General features: G+C 38.2%; 1 protein-coding gene across 1 annotated transcript; it reads right to left on the bottom strand.

Moving 5' to 3' along the window:
* Positions 1 to 202: 202 nt before the first annotated feature.
* LOC131342915 (inter alpha-trypsin inhibitor, heavy chain 4-like) lies at positions 203 to 16,303 on the bottom strand. Its single transcript, XM_058374226.1, has 20 exons — positions 16,127 to 16,303; positions 15,523 to 15,686; positions 14,907 to 15,011; positions 14,562 to 14,724; positions 13,997 to 14,113; positions 13,743 to 13,871; positions 13,420 to 13,536; positions 10,918 to 11,086; positions 10,452 to 10,562; positions 9,389 to 9,570; positions 9,123 to 9,302; positions 7,652 to 7,779; positions 7,358 to 7,560; positions 5,292 to 5,453; positions 3,391 to 3,486; positions 3,209 to 3,304; positions 2,367 to 2,529; positions 995 to 1,143; positions 527 to 602; positions 203 to 443 (listed from the first exon to the last, which is right to left on the bottom strand). Exons 1-20 carry the CDS (start codon positions 16,199 to 16,201, stop codon positions 329 to 331), a joined length of 2,700 nt encoding a protein of 899 aa, XP_058230209.1. The 5' UTR covers positions 16,202 to 16,303; the 3' UTR covers positions 203 to 328.
* Positions 16,304 to 18,205: the final 1,902 nt, after the last annotated feature.

Raw genomic sequence — 18,205 nt, 5'->3', positions numbered from 1 at the left:
AATTCCAGTAATCTCCCCAAAACATACAAAACAGCTCAAACAAATCTAAACTCTAACAAAGTGCAAGTGGACTTTCACCTCAAACTAGTTGTACATCTGCTACCTGCAGACCTATTATTTTGCTCAAGTTATTATATAATGATTTGTGTTGTCTGAATAAACATCTTCTTGTATTGCAATTCAATACAAATCGAAATCCATGTGAAAGAACAGAATACATTGTATTTTATTAGGTATTATTAATTAAGCATGCATTAAGGAGCCAGAAGTCTGCAGTTTTGCATTTAGGACAAGCTGAAAATAACATGCCCATATTTCACATAGAATTCTACAGCTGTGAGACAGTGAAGTCAGACAGCTCCCCCTGCAGGGCAGACTGGAATGGTACAAGCCAACAATTCACCCTAGGGGCAGCAGAAAATCTGTAGTCGATGGCAGAACTCCTATAACGAGACAGAGACATGTATTTTTAGAATGTCCATAAAAGTGTAACAAATGATGCATTAAAACTGTTTCAGTCTCTTACTGGAAAGCTTCAACTTCCTGGTCCTTGATTTTCAGTTTTGATCCTGGGAGCTCCTCATACTGAAGATCAGCTTTTCCTTGAATATCAAATATAAAAATATAAATATAATATCCTGAACCTCTGCCAATGCTACTTTCTTCCTTCTATTTGATAGGTAACTATCTAACTTGGCTTCGAGCCAATTGGACCAGATTGGGCTTTACCACTTTAAACTTATCAAAAAACATGTTCTATGACTATCATAATACAGTTTGGTTCTGTCGCCAAAATACTGCATTTTAAAGGCTTTTCAGCCTGCAAGCTGCCAGTAAACTAGCTCACTTTTGTCCCAGGTGGACCTGAGAAGGAGTCTCTGTTTGGAATGAAAAATGCAGCAGATTTTGTAATACGTTTCCAGCATTGGTTTAAACACTGATCCATAGAAATAGAATTCAAAAGTGAAACTGATTCTGTGTTGTACAGTCTTACCCAGAATGCCTCTAATGTTAGGATCTTTTCCTTGTTGTTGAACAACAGGCCACAGAAAATCATCTCCACTGTTCCTATGAATGAGGAGAACAACACGCACACTTCCCATGGTGATGTCTAATTCGTTGCTTCTTTGAAATATTGCTATGCTGTGGGAAGAGACGATGATCAGGTAGTTGAGTATGCCATGTCCAGCACTCAGTGATATTTCAGTGATGACATTTATAATGATGGAATTTTTTACGTGCAAATTTAAGTTTGTCAGGGATTGGTAAGCCTTTAGATGTCATTTAAGCCTGCTAGATACTTCACATAGTCCACCACCTGGGTGCCAGAGCAGAAACGAGCTTTGATGCATGCCCTGAGACAGACCAGATGTAGCTGTGCTTGAGCTTTGGAGGGAGTATGGTCCAGTTTGGTGTGTGATAAGTTTTTTGATATGTCGGTGCTGTTCCATTTTTGGCTTTTAGGTAAACATCAGTGTGTTCAATCTGATTATCAATTTTTGCAGCTGCACTCTGGATCAGTTGCAGAGGTGGAATGGCCCTCCATGGTAGACCTGTCAGGAGCAAGTTGCAGTGGTCCAGTCTCAAAATACGAAATAGTGACCCAAATTGCTTAGGAGGATAGAAATGGACAAATCCTTCTGGTGTTCTAAAATAGGAATTGTCATGAGGTTGTCAGATTAGCAATGTCAAAGGAAAAGGATGGTTGATGGTCCGTGGTTATCCCAAGGTTGCACACAATGACTGAACCTGAGATTGAATCACCTGAGAGGACCAGAAGCTCAGTTTTCCTGGGATTAAGTTTTTAGCTATTGAGCTGCTATCCATGATTAAATGTCTGAATGTCCACACATGCTGAGCAAACACATGAGTGTCAGTAGGTAAAAGGAGAGAATGAGTTGAACGTTAGCCATATTGCAGTGGTATGAATACCTTTGGAAGGATATGACCTCACCAAGAGATTGAGGATAGAGGTTGATCTGATTAAGTATCGATTACCAAGTTTTGAACCTCATGGGACACCAATGTGAAGTTGACGTGGACCAAATGCAGATCCACATCACCTGTGAAGCTATGGCCATGTAGCGCCACAAATTCCCATGATGGTGGAGAAGAGGGTCTTGTGGTTGATTGTCAAACACCGCAAATGTTCAAGGAGAATGAGAAGTGATGACAGATTGGTTGTTCTAGCAGCATCTAGCATCTCAGTGATGGCCAAGAATGTACTAAAACATTTTTTGGGATACTGATTGCAGAGTATTTTATTCACCCACTATTTTTGACACTTCATTATTTTTGTGTGTGGTTTCATATTTGATTTAACGTTATTGATCGTTCAAACCAGTAGAGTTAAGTTTTGTTCTTACTTCTCCGACTCATGACTGCTGGGCTGTCCCCACACGAACTTCACGCTGTTCTCACCATCAGAGTAGACACTTTCAGCAGGGCTCACAAGAAGTTTTGCTGTTTTATAATGAATAGCAACTAGTGTAAAGCCATTATCTGAGAGTTGGCCATTTATAGAAATGTCTGTGAAGAGAGAGAGAGAGAGAGAGATTGGAAATGTTATACACTATACTGTAAAGCGCCCTTGAGATCAAATTGCTGTTGTCTCTTAGTGTTACAGACACGAATATCATAGTATATCTGAAACAAAAGCAGTTCTGGCTATGAACTGAATTTATCTTTTATCACTTCGTGGAAAATGATCAATGTTTTTTCATAACTAGTCACAATTTTGTGATGTAAAATTAAATGCTCTCAAGACCCATATATAGACCCATATATGCCCATATATGTTTACAGATATCATTTTACAGTAGTAGCTGATTAACAATAAGCAGATTTTATTTTATTAGTATTTTTTTTATTTATTTATGGTATGTGCCTTACATTACTGTACAATGCACATACAATCTTTAAATGCATAGAGTCCTCTCTCTTAGCATTACTAACTACCCTATTTACCATGTTTTATTGTACTTTTCATGTTATTACAATATACCCGCATTTTTTGGTTTTTATTTGCTTTGTTTTACTTTGTTGTATGTTTCTATATATTAAATTAATATATTTTTATTAACCGTTATTATTGTTGCTTAACTTGCACAGTCCTGGTGTCAACACTCGGCATTTTACTGCATATTTTACCCTGTAACACTATGACAAATCAAACCTTTAAAAAATGTTAAACCTTTATATTGCCTACCTGAATTGTCCCAAAAGAGTCGGAGTTTGTGGCCTACAGGTGTGTCATAGCAGATCTGTTTAGGCTGAGCAGAGATTAAGAACCTCACAACACTCACTACAAGAGAGAGAGAATGGATAAAGAATGATGACACGCTGTACAGAAATGAATTTTTGCAGATTTTCTGAAAACTCTTATTGGACCTGCAGGGGTAGTGGTTGGCGGTGTTTCAGTTTGGAGTCTATTTTGGATGATGATTGCTGGCATGGGTCGGTGTGGTAAAGGGATCATATACCCTGCTAATGATATAAAAATGTCAAAAAGACAGGCATTAAAATAAAAATGCAGTAAAGAAAGAAAGAAAGAAAGAAAGAAAGAAAGAAAGAAAGTTCATAAAAAGCATGTATCCTTTTCATAACATTTTCTGTTAACATTCATTTTTTTTATTTTTCTACTCCAGAGCCAATATCATACACATACTGTGTAACCTACTGCACTTCTTCATGTAGCATGCAGCTAATGTACATTGTAAATATTAATATACATATCTGAAATTGGTGCATCATTGTCAACACACAAACCGTAGAGCTTAATCACTGGAAAGTTACATGTTTCAGTGTAAAATAATGAATTGAGAATAACATGAGCATGAAAAGAAACCCAGTGTGATCAGTGAAAGCATTTCTAAAGTGTTTGGGTTTATCTTTATGCACCTATATCAGGAGCTCTTGTAGCTTGAGTCCACTAAAGCAGGGTTCCCCAACCTTTTTTGTACCACGGACCGGTTTGATACCGGACAATTTTCCGTTACATTTTGTTTTGGGGTCATTTTAGCATGGGTTAACTTGCAGACTTATGCCTATTTCACACTGCATAATTTTCAAAGTGGTTGGATCACTGTTGTTTTCACACTTCACAACTATCTGGGGTAGCCTTCAGCTGTTGCTTTGTTCACATTACACGATGGTTCGGTGACAGGAGGTTACACACTGCACAATAGGAAGAATCGCCAACAACTCTGTCTGGTCCACAAACTATGTTTCGGCGATTTTGCAAAACCTTTTGGCGAGTGAAAATCAGGGATAAAATCCTGCAGTGTGAACTCGGCATCACTGATGTATAGAAAAACCCGCGACTGCGTCAAATTTGGGAGTGAGTTGTGGGCAGAAGTGGTAATTTTTTTTTATATATATAAAATTATAAGTTTATTGTTTCTTCGCAGCCTGGAATCAAATGATCCATGGCCCAGTCTGCAGCCCAGTGGTTGGGGAACCCTGCATTAAAGGAAGAAGAAAGTAAAGTGTGTGTAGGATTAAACTGGCCAATATAATTATCTACAGTTGGTATAAGTCTCATAATTTATGTGAACATAAAACACAATACCATGAATGTGGTTTTCTGTTTATAAATCCATGAAAGAGCAATAGGATCATTATATTTAAAGCAATGTAAAATTTCACTTGGGTTGTTCAGTTCATTCATTAAAAGTAAGAAGATTTTCAGTGCATCTTATAATAGAAGAGATATGTTACTAAAGACTCCATTGTTCATTAAACATCATCGTTTGAATTGTCTTTTATGTCTGTTTCTGTCACAATTTTGCATTTTTGAATATAGTTTCAGACAGGGCTTTAGGATCACAAGCACACCTAAACAAGACAGAAAGTATTGAATACAGTAAGATAAATGTTAATTGTCATTTTTGTGTTTACACTTCCAAGTTTTCAGGTTTTTAAAATTTTGTCAAATCCTTGATGAGGCTTAAATAAAGGTACTTTTTTTTAGTATTTTTGACATCATTGTGTAATGTGTGGAACATACGTCATATTGCCAGAAAGTTTTGTGATGTCTGCCTTTACATGCACATGAATGTTAATGACATCCCATTCTTAATCTGTAGGGTTTAATGTGGAGATGGCCCTGCCCTTTGCTGTTAAAGCAGCTTCAATTCTTCTGGGAAAACTTTTAGCAATATAGTGTAATTGACTTACCAATATACGGAAAGGCTTCAGTGAACCAAGCATGAAAAAAATTCAACACATTTCTACATGGGGAATTATAAATGAGTAAAAACTATCTGTTTATTTGCCATGTTTATACATACCAGCTGATGGGACTGGTTTTCCTTCTCGCCCTGCTTGGCCTCGTTCTCCTATTAGACTTTGTGTTACTAGTGGCCATCTTCGACCTTGTCGTCCCTCTGGTAGACCTGGGATTCCTGGTTGAACTGCTTGAGCTAGGAAACTTGACCCAGACATCCCGACACCTTGGATTGGGAAAACCTTTAAATTGCTTAAAAATGTTAAATAAGCAAGCACATTTTTCTTTCTTTTTTCTTTACAAGGCTCCAGACTTCCAAAATCCAATTGTCCCATAAACAGTAAAAATAGTGTATACATCAGTGTAAAATCTGTTTTAGGTTGGTTTTGTGATAATATTTTATAATGAGGAAAGAAATATAATGAGGGAAAAAGTACTATTAATGGTAAGCCATGAATATTTTTAAGGTAATCCACTATGGTTAATCACTGGTAACATCAGCAGCTCCAAGAAGCATGAATATTCGCAATACTGGACCCAAAGAGCTTGTACAACCTGGTTTTCCTATGAGAGGGGGGTGAGTGGAAAAATGCATTTATAACCTCACATGGCTACTATGAATACTTGGTCATGCCCTCATTTACTTACTAATTACAAATGTCATAGTTTAGGTTGACCACATTCTAAAATTGTCCAAGACTTACGAATCACATTTATTCCAAGTATGCCAAGTAGTACAGAGACTGTTACAGTACAACCTGTTTGAAAAGAGGGAGAAATGTGAATTTGATAGGCACTCTGTCTCATTTCTGGGGTATGTCATCAGCAAAGATGGAGTACAGATGGACGCCAGCAACGTAAGTGATGTGATCGACTGGCCCATACCCACAAACATTAAGGAACTACAATGTTTCCTGGGCTTTGCAAACTTCTATCACCACTTCATCAGAGGATACAGCACAGTGGCCGTTCCTTTCACAGCCCTGCTTAAAAGCAAACCCAAGAAGCTTCCCTGGTCTGCCCCTGCCCAACTAGCATTTAATAATCTCAAGTAAAGATTCACCACAACCCCGATTCTGTGTCACCCTGACCCCAATCAATGGTGAACTTGGAAAACTCCGCAACACCCATTTCAAATGCTTACTGACCACAAAATTCTGGAGTATATAAAAGGGACCAAGAGACTCAACCCCAGACAAATGCATTGTTCTGGCATTATTCTTCACCCGATTCCACTGAATGATCATGAGTGATCATGGGTAACCACACAGGACATCCTCGACCCTGCCCTCACAGCTGAATTCCACGCAGTACATAATAATAGACCATGTCCCAGACCCCGTGGTTGACCAAGAAGAACCCCAAGAGGTGTTCTTGGGGTGGGGGATTCTGTTACAACTGCACACACAAATCCACCTATTGTCCACTGGAGGGAGCCCTTGGGATTTATTTGCTTCACTGACTGTTATTTCTGGCTTCTCTGATCTTTATGACTCTTTTTCCAACCCTGCATCTGTCTTATGATTTGGATTATTTACTGCTCATTAAACGGAGTGTTCAATCCGCACATGGATCCTACAAGCCAATCATTAGACCAGATTAGTCTATAACATTATCTTGTGAATTTCTGAGCATGCTTCAGCAAATAGTGCTGCATCGATTATGAAACTGTTTAAAGTTGAAAGAAAGGATTAGGCCATTTCATATGTTAAAATGACCTGAAATACAATGTATTGTATTCAAGACACCATAAAATAGCTATTTCCTTGGATAGTTCTCTAGCCTCCAGACCTGGATTTAGATCAACTTTTTATATAATATTGTAGGTAGGTAGGTAGGTAGGTAGGTAGGTAGGTAGGTAGATAGATAGATAGATAGATAGATAGATAGATAGATAGATAGATAGATAGATAGATAGATAGATAGATAGATAGATAGATAGATAGATAGATAGATAGATAGATAGATAGTTTATTCATCCCAAAGGGAAATTCACAGTATAACCTGTGGTATAATCAACATAGGAGTTATTCTTTTTTTATATGGAGCAGACTCGTGTTGGAGGGAGTAAAACCTAAATTGCTAAAATGTAATTAAAATTTCCTTGTCTACCATTTCTTTTCCACTTACTCCATGGAGGATGGTAGGCCATGTGTTTGAGTAGCTTTTTGGGTAGCTCTACCCCTTCTTTCGGTTTGTGGGCAATCTGTGTCTCCTCTTCCTGAGGCTTAGTGACCACCATGGAGGTGAGTGGAGTCACAAATTCATATTTCAGAGAGAGATCCAGAGCTTTTTTCTGGGCTGCTTCTTTCTCGTTTCCTTTGAGTGCCACTCTAACACACATGAATGCAAAAATCTCAATACTCCATAAGAAAACATAATGTAGTGCTTCATGTAAAAGCAGTAAACAGATTGAACACTCACTCTTTCTCCAGGAGCTGTTTTACTGTAAGATAAGCCCACAGTCTCTGGATGAAGTTTTCATGTTGTGGTAAAACATCAGTGATGTCTTTTGTTGATATGGTGTCCTGGTATGTTACATTTGTGTTTTTCTGCAAGCAATGAATGACAAGAAAAGTGGATATGAGAGATTTACTGGAAAGTGAAATTGAACTTTCTTCATTCACCTTGAAGCACCGTGCAGACCAGCTCTCAGAAATGCCATATGCCAGCCTGCTTCAAGTCTTTCACCATCATCACAAAAAAACAAGGATTACAGGATTTAATGACTACAGACCTGTTGCTCTGACATCTGTGGTAATAGTTCTTTTGAGCGTCTCATGCTGCCTCACCTAGACCCTCTCCTGGACCCACTGCAATTTTCCTACAGAGTCAACAGGTCTGTAGATGATGCAAGTAACATGGCCCTCCAGCACCTGGCCTTCCAAGGAACCCATGTTAAACTCCTGTTAGTAGATTTCAGCTCTACTTTCTATACTGTCATTCTAGCTCTGCTACAAGACAAGCTCTCCCAGCTTAGTGTTGCTGATCCCTTCAGCATGTGAGGCCAGACCATCAATATTGGTTCCCCACAAGGCTGTGTTCATTCTCCTCTACTCCTCTCCTTGTACACCAATAGCCTGTACACTCTCCCTGTACACCTCCAGTCATCGATCCATCAAACTATTGAAGTTCGTGGATGACACCACCCTCATTTGGCTCACATGGTGGGGTCAGAACAAGTTAGTCCTGCACATAAACTCTTAAATTAAAAAAGCGCACAAGCAGTTGTACTTCCTATGGCAGCTAAAGAAGTTCAGCCAACCAAAGACAAAGATGGTGCACTTCTAAACTTCCATTATCGAATCTATACTCACCTCCTCCATCACCACTTGGTATGCTGCTGCCACTGTGGTCCATCAAGACAAAACCCTTACACCATAAAAACAGTTAGCAACTGGCCTTATTAACAATATGTAGGACCTATCATGGTCTATATATGCAGGACCCACCATGGTTATCCGCCTCCTTGGACATTAAGGTACAAACGCACCAACCCCCTTGTTGTGTTCATATGTGTTACTTTAACGCACATGACTCAGATAGCCACACTGCACCTATACCTTATCTTACATTCCTACCTCAAACTGTGAGCATTTGCATTGTTCCACTAATGTACAGTTTATGTTTCTATTTACACTGAATGTAGCATTTGTAATTTAACGATTGCACTGGATCACTTTTATACACTATTATACTGCATTATCATACAATTAATGTTTCTTCTTGCTTAAAATTCTTAAATTTTTCTTTTATATTATTATTATGCTTATTCTCATATTTTTTTTAACCCAAATTCCTTATATGTGTAAAACCCACAGTATCTGGCAATTAAGCTGGTTTTAATTCTGATTCTGATTTTGAACTGCATCCTTGGTAGCAGTGATGATCTTACCGAGATTGCGATGACCTCGGTTTGTAAAGTTTCCAGGCTGTTGTCTGTGATTTGCCCAGCCACCACGATCTCTGAGCCATTATAATACTGCCTGAAACTGGTCTGGGTGAGATTTGCTCCTCCAGGATATTTCAGTTGGACATCAGTTAAGAGTGGTGTGGCCACTTCCTCATAGAAACCCTAAGCAGGAACGTGTGAAATAGATTAGAATTTTTGCCAAGTGACCAGTGTATAAATGGACCTTCCAGATAATGACTGTATTTCACCTGCAGCTGGAGGTCAGCATCCGAGTCCTCATAGATCCTGCGAGCAACTCCATCATTTTCCAGTGCCATTTTCTCCAAAAAACCAAAGTTTACATCAAATCCAAACCCCAGACAGTAAAGTGGAAATTTACCACCAATGGCTGCTTTGACATTGGCCTGAATTCTTTCTGTGTTTGTTTCACCTGTAGGACACACAGCTGTTAGAACTGACCAACTGGAACATCACTATCCTGACAAGTGCAGGTGACTAGAATGCTATGATCTTGAGATATAATATAATAAATACTTAAATACTGCACAATAATGTAACTCTAATAATGTAAAGGAATCATTGTATTCATTATAATATAATTCTGATTTAAAATTGAGTTTAAGTGGTTCTACAGAAGGGCAGCATGGTGGCTTAGTGGTTAGCATTGTTGCCTCACAGCAAGAAGGTCCTGGGTTTGAACAGGCAGGGGCCTTTCTGTGTGGAGTTTGCACGTTCTCCCCGTGCCGGCATGGGTTTACTCCGGGTACTCCGGTTTCCTCCCACAGTCCAAAAACATGTACATCAGGTTGACTGGTAATTCTAAATTGCCCATAGGAGTGAGTGTGAGTGTGTGTGGTTGCCTTTCCCCCAGTGTGTGCTGGGATAGGCTCCAACAGACCCCCATGACCCTAATTAGGAATAAGCGGGTATAGAAAATGGATGGATGGATGGTTCTACAGATTGGTGGATAAAAATGATTTGTCATTTATTATTCTTAACAATTTATATTTAGTGTATTAAAGTATTTGATTAACCAGTTTTAATCTAGCTAATTTGTTTAATCTGTTTTGCTTTCATTGACTTTCTGTCTAATAATTAACCATTACTGTTACATATGAAGATGGTCTGAATGAAAGCACATGGCCCTTTTGCTTTGTACTACAAGTTACTATTAATAAATAAAATGTTTTCTTTCGTAACTTAAACATGATTACACTTAAGGAACTAGTTTATAGGTAATGGAATTGAGACATAGCTACTGTGTGTGTGTTTGTGTGTGTTGTGTGTGTGTGTGTGTGTGTGTGTGCGTGCCTGACGTGGGGTCTCCATCAGTCAGCAGGATGAGGATGGAGGCAGAACCCTGTCGTGGGTGGCTTTTGATCATTTCCACCCCATTTAGCACAGCTTGATTGATGTTTGTGCCTGACGGGGAAGTGAATGTATTAAATTATTATTTTGATTTAATTAATAAATTGAGTCTTTTATCACTTAAGCACAATAAAGAATAACAGTTTTTCAAAGTCGATCGCACTACAGACAACATTCTTTCATTTAAAAGAAGTGAATCATCATAGACTTAGGCACTTCTTTTATGTTTTGTGTGTTAATTTAATAACCAATGACAGAGATGAAGTTTATTAGCAGGTTGATGATATAATTGCCCCTAGCATTGTCAGTATAGAATAGAACACAACCTTCAAATCTCTAAAAAAAATCCAAGAGTTTTTGACCAAATTGTAGTTCATTAAGACTCCTGTTAGGTTGCACACTTTTTTACCTCCTTGAGCTTGAATTGCCTCAACAAAGGACTTTGCCTTCTGCAGATTTGTCTCTGTGGCTTGGAGGAGTTCAGGGTTCCAGGCATGTACATAACTGTCAAAGGTGATCAGACCAAAGTAGTCATCTTCAGCCAGATCTCCCAAAATCTTCTGCATTGCCAGTTGAGTCTACCATAAAAAAGTAAAAAAAATATCAAGAGCCTTAGGCCAGTTTATGTTCAGCAATAACCGGAGACAACACGTTATCATTTTTCAATAGCTTATTATTTTAGGATTTGTTCAGCACTGCAAGTCTTCACTGAATTAGCAGCAATAGCATTAACTTGCTCTATCATTACTAATATATTAACCAGTGGACAACACATAAAAACGTGGAAGCATTTCCCTGAATGCAACAGAGAAAAGAGTCCACTATCAACTACAACGTTCAGGAGAAGATTGTCCTCTTGGCACCATCTTTCCAAGTTCTTGATCTCCTGTAGGTAGGCCGTCTCATCGTTGTTGGAGATCAGGCCTACCACAACAGTGTTGTCAGTAAACCTGATGATGGTGGTGGAGTTGGAAGTGGCCATGCAGTCGTATGTGTACAGCGAGTACAGCAGTGAGCTCAGAACACAACACTTAGGAGCTCCAGTGCTTAGGGTGAGGGAGGATGAGACATATTTGCTCACCCATACAGCATGTGGTCTGTCTGTGAGTATGTTGGAGATCCATTGCCACAGGTATAGGCTGAGTCCCAGGACCTCCAACTCAGAGGTTAGTGTCGATGGAATTATTGTGTTAAACACTGAAGTGTAGCCCACAAACAGAATTTTCACATAATTCCCATTCCTGAAGTCCCGGGGGCTCATAGATGTATGGAGAAGATGAGAAACGTCATGCTTAGTAGAATTTTTAGTAGAGTGGTTTTAGTTGTAAGCAAACTGAAGTGGATCCAGTGTGTCTGGAAGTGAAGCAGTGATGAAGTCTCTGATAAGTTTTTCAAAGCACTTCATCTCTACTGAGGTCAGGGCTACATGGTGATAGTCATTGAGGCAGAGGCTGGGGGTTTTTCGGGACAAGAACAATGGTGGACAGTTTGAAACATGAGGGGACTACAGACTATTCCAGGGAGAGGTTTAATATCTTGGTGAACGCTGGTGCTAGCTGATCAGTGCAGACTCACAGACCCTCTGCTGTGATGCCGTCTGGTCCTGCTGCCTTTCTGGTATTCACTCTTCTGTATGTCCTCCTCATGTCATGCTCCAAGATGGTGAATGTTCTTACCTCTCCAGCTGTCTCAGCCTGCATGCTGTTTGTGCCACTAGCACCTTTAGCACTGTTAGTTGCAGCCTTGAAGAGAGCATAAAAAGTGTTTAGCTGTCAGACAAGCATCCACATTCATCGTTCTGGATGTTGCTGTTTTATAGTCTGTGATCATTCTCAGTCTTTGCCACAGGCTCCTACAGCCACCATGTTGAACCTGTGACACTAGTTTCATCCCGTAGTGCTGCTTGGCTTCCTTCACCTCTGTAAGACCTTGTATTCGTCCATGTTCCCAGTGGTGAGCCCTGCATTGTAGGCAGTAGAGCAGGATCTCAGAGCATCGTGGATAGTGTTATCCACTCATGTCTTCTGGTTGGGAAATGTTCTGATGACGGTTTTTTTAACTGTATTTTCCATCATTTTCCTGATAAATCCCACCACCTCTTCCATAAAAATGTTAACGTCATTGGAGCTGTGCCTGAATATGTCCCAGTCTGCATCATCTAAAGTGTCCTGGAGAGCAGCCAACGATTGGTCCATCCAACGACTCACCTCCCTCTGAACCGGAGCTTCCTTTATTAGTCTTTGTTTGCAAACAGACATGAGGAAGATGGCGGCATGGTCCGATTTTCCAAATGATGGACATGATTGTGACTTGTAGCTGTCCTTGAACAGTGTGTAGCAGTCAACTAATGTCCTCTTCACCCCTGGTGAGGCATGTTATTTGCTGGAAAAAGTTTGCCATTGCGCGCTTGAGGTTGGCCCAGTTAAAGTCCCCAGCCACAATGAGCGCAGTGTCCTGGTGCTGAGTCTGGTGTTGTGTGAGAGCCTCTTGTAGGTCCCCTATTGCAGTGTCTGAGAGAGATAGAAAGGCCGACATTTGATGATCATAAGTTCCGGATTGGGTGTGCAGGAGCATGACAGAGGTACAATGCTCGATGCTAGGTAAAGGAGGTACCGGCGAAAGATGAGTGGATTGTTGACCAATAGATATGAGTGTCTCTGTCATATGTAGTGATGACCATCTTGTAAAAAGAAATCGGTAGGGATGACTATAAATACGGAAAATAAACAAAAACATACAAATTGTAGTAGGAGCACTTTTTTTTCAGAAAAATTCTGGTTTTGTATTTTGCCATTGATTTTTGGCATGTGTTTTGGATTTTGTCTTTCCTGGACTGTCTTCTCTCACTCTGTTGGTGATAAATAATTTTTATTACTAATAATTTATTTGCATATAAATTTTCATTGTCTACCTGTTGAATTTTCTTGCCGCGCATGGAGCCACTTCGGTCGATGAGAAACACCACATTTTTTGGGATTTTCTGAATATCTGTAGGTGCAAAGTAGTGGACAAAATAGCCGTTCAGTGCCTAGAAATGGGCAAAGACAAAATAATTTAGAGTAAGAAACATTACAACATTACAAATATTACAAATGCTGTGCTTTACATCTTCAATCATATGAAAACCTGTCACAATGTGATGTCACTGTAAATCATTATTATTTTTAATATTTAGCAGTTTTGCATGTTGTAATTTCAAATTCTGATTAAGATTCTAATTTAAAAGTTTTAAACCTGCAGTTCTCCATTCTGTTTTGGTCTCTTCACATCATACTCTATGAACAGGTCTCCATTTAGTCCATTTTTTCCACAACCTTCACACTTGGTCTGTTGCTCGAGAGTGGGATAAAAGTTGACCCATGCCTGCACATACAGATATCAGATTTCTTTAGTCATGTATGATTATTATCATGCTTTAAATAACCAGCTAATTTCTGTAGTACAGGTTAGATGTTTACTAAAGAATAGCTTTAACGTTTAATTTTCACCTCTCTTGTAGACGCAGCTATAGCACTGGTTACAGCACTGGACAGCTCCTGTGTTTTCAGCTCACCATTTACCTCCAGGAAGGAAATACCTGGCTGCTCATTAATGTAGACATTAATCTAGTAGAGACACAAACATACTATCAAATGAAGATATTTTTTTTTATCTAATGTTTTATCTCTAGTCATATAAAATAAAAACATAAAAAGAATCTGTCTAATCGGCTCTAAAATGACAAAAACTTTATTTTTCAATTATTGGATTAAATTTGTTTGAATTAAAATCTTAAATATTTGTTATACATCTTGTTAACATTTAATTGTAAAATTTCTGTTAAATTATCATTAAGTCATTATTTTAAATTATTTATTTAAACAATGACCTGTTCTTTGCAGTAGCCTTTAAAAAGTGCCTTTTTTGCCACATAAATCGATGATATTTCATAGATGTTGATTGAAATTTCACTATGGAGTCATTTGTAGTAAATGTAAACTGTGATATGACATGCTCATAATTTCAATTTCAAACAAGTTCTAGATGTTCTATGCCTGTTAGGTCTTAAATCACCTTGAAATCTGCCACAGGCTGCATTGGTTGGGCATTGATTTGTAGCTTGTATTTGCCAAGTCTTCGCCTTAGCAGCTCTTCATAGGTGAGTTCAAAGGTCACCTTACTGAGAGCTGCTACCGTCACTGAGGTTTTAAACTCCTCCAGGGTCCGTCCTACCGAGCTGAAGCCCACAACAAGTGTCATCAATATGTACGCCATTTGTTTGGTACTGAGAGTTTATGCTAGTTCATTAAGCAGGTTAGAGACATAAATTTAATCTTAAAGATTTTACTTTGAAATAATGTGAAATCTAAACCATATTATCCCAACTGCCTGGAATAATTATTCTTCTTTCTCCAGTACCTGACAATCCCGGCACTTTCTCCTCGTGATACAGCTTGACTATACTGTCGCTGTGCTTCTTCTTTTTGCTTTACAACTCCGTCATATGTCTTTCCCTCTATGATCCTCATGAAGAGATATTTAGACATATTTTTATTGATAGAATTCATAATTATTGCATACAACAAATATCCAACATAAAAACATAATCCACAATTTAATATCATTGTACCTAAGGAACCATTTTCCAGACATTTTATACAAGATTCTATATGATGCTGCCATTTCTTCAACAACAACAAATAAAATATTCATTCAATTATAATATTTCCAATTATGACCACATTCTGTGCTTTATTCTGTTATGACCCTGGTTAAAAATTTAGAATTCTGGACTTTTGCCTGACTCTGTTCTTGGAAACCTTCTGGCTACATCTGCAAGCAAATTTTAGTGTTTGTGATTTTAGCTTTACCCAGTGAACTTGATGCTTATGCTTGTTGAACCAAACATTTTTGTTAATGCTATTTATTATGCCAATTCTTTTTTGTAGAGCTTTGAAGTCTGTGAAGTACACATCATGCCACTTCTGAAAATGACACCTTTATGTCTAATTATGTGTATTTATAAATGACTTACATCCTGAATTTGCTGATGAAAGCATTTTTTGGTATCTTGACCTGGAAATGAATCTCTTTGGACTCATTGAGCCGGTTCGCCACACGGCTTGTGATGAGTGTAATGGCGTAGCGGCTGTTTACTGTAGAATTGATGTGGAAGCTGTAGATGTCAACTTCTCGTTCCTGCATTTAGGGGAAACCATTTCATTTTTCATTTATTAAATGTTCCCATATGGATGAATCAAAATTCATGTGTCTTCACACAAGTACTGTGTTGCATATTTTGACTGTAGTACACTCTTAACTCTTGTAAACTCTCCTAAACCTACAAAGCAACTCAAACAAAAATAACCCTTAATGTGTGAGTGGACCTTTACCCAATGTTTGCTCAACTACTTGTTTTTTCCATGCTGTATATTTTTGCAGATTCTCACATTCTCAGATTTGTAATAATATGGTAGTAATGTGGAGTACTTCTAAGGGTGATGTCTTCTGAAAAGATATGATCACTCAGGAACTTTGTTAAACGTTTTTATATAGATTGTAAAAGATGTAATCATAACAGAAGAAAGTAATTTAAGAAACAAGCAGATGATCCATGAAACGTCTTGGTCAGTTCTTACCTTCTTAGCTGGCACTGAGGTTATACATAGAAGTAAAGATCCAATGAAAGTTATTATGATTGTTGCTCGCTCCATGGTGACCCATATAACACTCTGGTCTCACAATTACACAAACATTTAAACAAACCATCTGGTTACTCCATTTGCTGGTGGCTCCACACGGTTTGTCCTTGTGCCCTAGGGTGCAAACAGCCACAATACTGTTTACTTAAAGCATGATTACTCAAAACTCTGCAACCCTTCTGACCACAAAAGATGAAAAACAGTTTAATTTCAGAATTTTTAACACTTTAATAAATTTTTTTTTTTTTTACAATGTAGCACACCTATTTTATTTTCAGGATGTTCCTGTCTCCTGTGTTAGTGCAGAACCCCATGGAATAATTTTATAATGTTATAACTGTATTTCATTCATTGTTGAACAGTGGCCAAGCAGGTAGAGTAGGTTTTGATTTAAACATTTAAAAAAATTACATGCAATCAAACTTGTTGGTACCCTTCCATTATAGAAACAGAAACTCACAATTTCCACTGAAACGACTTGAACTCACAAAAGTAACATTACATCAAAATTTACTAAAAATTTTCTAATGAAAATCAGGCATTGCTTTTAAATTGTGTTTAAACAAAAACTTTTAAATAACAACCTAATGAAACTGGTCTGGACAACAATGATGGCACCCTTAACTTAATATTTTGTTGCACAACCTTTTAAGGCAATCACTGCAATCAAGCAATTTCTGTAACTCTCAGTGAGATTTCTGTACCTGTCGACAGGTATTTTGGCCCACTCCTCGTGAGCAAACTGCTCAAGCTGTCTCAGGTTTGAAGGGTGTCTTCTCCAGACTGCATGTTTCAGCTCTTTCCACAAATGTTCAATAGGATTTAGATCTGAGCTGGTGTGAGCTGCTAAAAGGTTTTGCTTGGTCGTCTTCCATTAAGTTGACTTTGGCTCAAACAGTGACGGATGATGCGATCTGACACTGATCTGACCTCAACCTTGGGGTTTACCCCTAAAGTTGTTCTGGGCTCTTTTTTACTATTTGTATTATCTGTCTCTTCATCAATTTTTCTCTTGCTTCCACATCAAGGGAGGTTGGCTACAGTCCCATGCACCATAAACTTCTAAATAATATATGCAAGTGTAGTCTCTGGAACATTAAGCTGCTTGGAGATGGTCTTATAGCCTTTTTCTTTAACATCCTTGTCTGTATTTTTCCTTCAAATTTCCTGAGACATCTCCTTAGCCTTCTGTGGTCCATGTTCAGTGTGGTGCACATCATGATACCAAACAGCACAGTGACTACTTTTCACCCTTTTAATAGCCAGACTGACAAGTTTGAAGACACCTGTGATGGTAATTACAGTACACACTTTAGTTTAACATGTCCCTATGGTTCATTTTCAATCTTTTCTCTAGGGTTATCATAGTTTTTGTTCAGGCCAGTTTCATTAGGTTTTTATTTTTAATGCTTCTGTTGAACCACATTTCAAAGCAATGTCTGATTTTCAATATTCAATTTTCAGTAAAATTTTATTTATTGTTACTTTTGTCAATTTCAAGTTATTTCACCTTTATGGGTTTATCTTTCTTTAATGGTAGGGTATCAACAATTTTGTCCATGTGTATATAATGATATGAAGGATGTGGTCCACCTGGCTGCAGGTGGAAACTACAGCTCTGGAAAAAAATAAGAGACCACTGTCCAATCTCCAGATGTGAACCCTATTGAAAACCTCTGGAATGTCATCAAGAGGAAGATGGACGGTCACAAACCATCAAGTAAAGCTGAGCTGTTTGCTTTTTTGCAAAAAGAGTGGTATAAAGTTCCCCAACAGCAATGTGAAAGACTGGTGGAGATCATGGAGCCAAAACACATGCAGATCGGGTTATTCCACCAAATACTGATTTCTTAATGTTATTTAGCCAAAGCATTAACACAATTTGTTTACAAATGATTTGCATTTTGTTTTATTTGAGTTATTAAAGCTCTGCAAATACTGTATGATCTTGGGTTATTTTGATGTGTTGTCATTTCCTTTAAATATACGCTCTAAATAACTAAATTGTTATTTAGT

This window comes from Hemibagrus wyckioides, linkage group LG21 (genome assembly GCF_019097595.1).
Source record: "Hemibagrus wyckioides isolate EC202008001 linkage group LG21, SWU_Hwy_1.0, whole genome shotgun sequence".
Taxonomy (NCBI): domain Eukaryota; kingdom Metazoa; phylum Chordata; class Actinopteri; order Siluriformes; family Bagridae; genus Hemibagrus; species Hemibagrus wyckioides.
The sequence above is the reverse complement of the archived record's forward strand: the minus strand, read 5'-3'. Positions and strand labels throughout refer to the sequence as shown.

Excerpts from the sequence above, each read along its gene's own strand:
- LOC131342915 (XM_058374226.1), bottom strand. The coding sequence starts at position 16,201 with ATGGAGCGAGCAACAATCATAATAACTTTCATTGGATCTTTACTTCTA. Across the intron at positions 13,537-13,742 it reads AACAGAATGGAGAACTGCAG|GCACTGAACGGCTATTTTGT; the intron begins GTTTAAAACTTT and ends GCCCATTTCTAG. Across the intron at positions 3,487-5,291 it reads AAAACCAGTCCCATCAGCTG|CAGGGTATATGATCCCTTTA; the intron begins GTATGTATAAAC and ends TTATATCATTAG.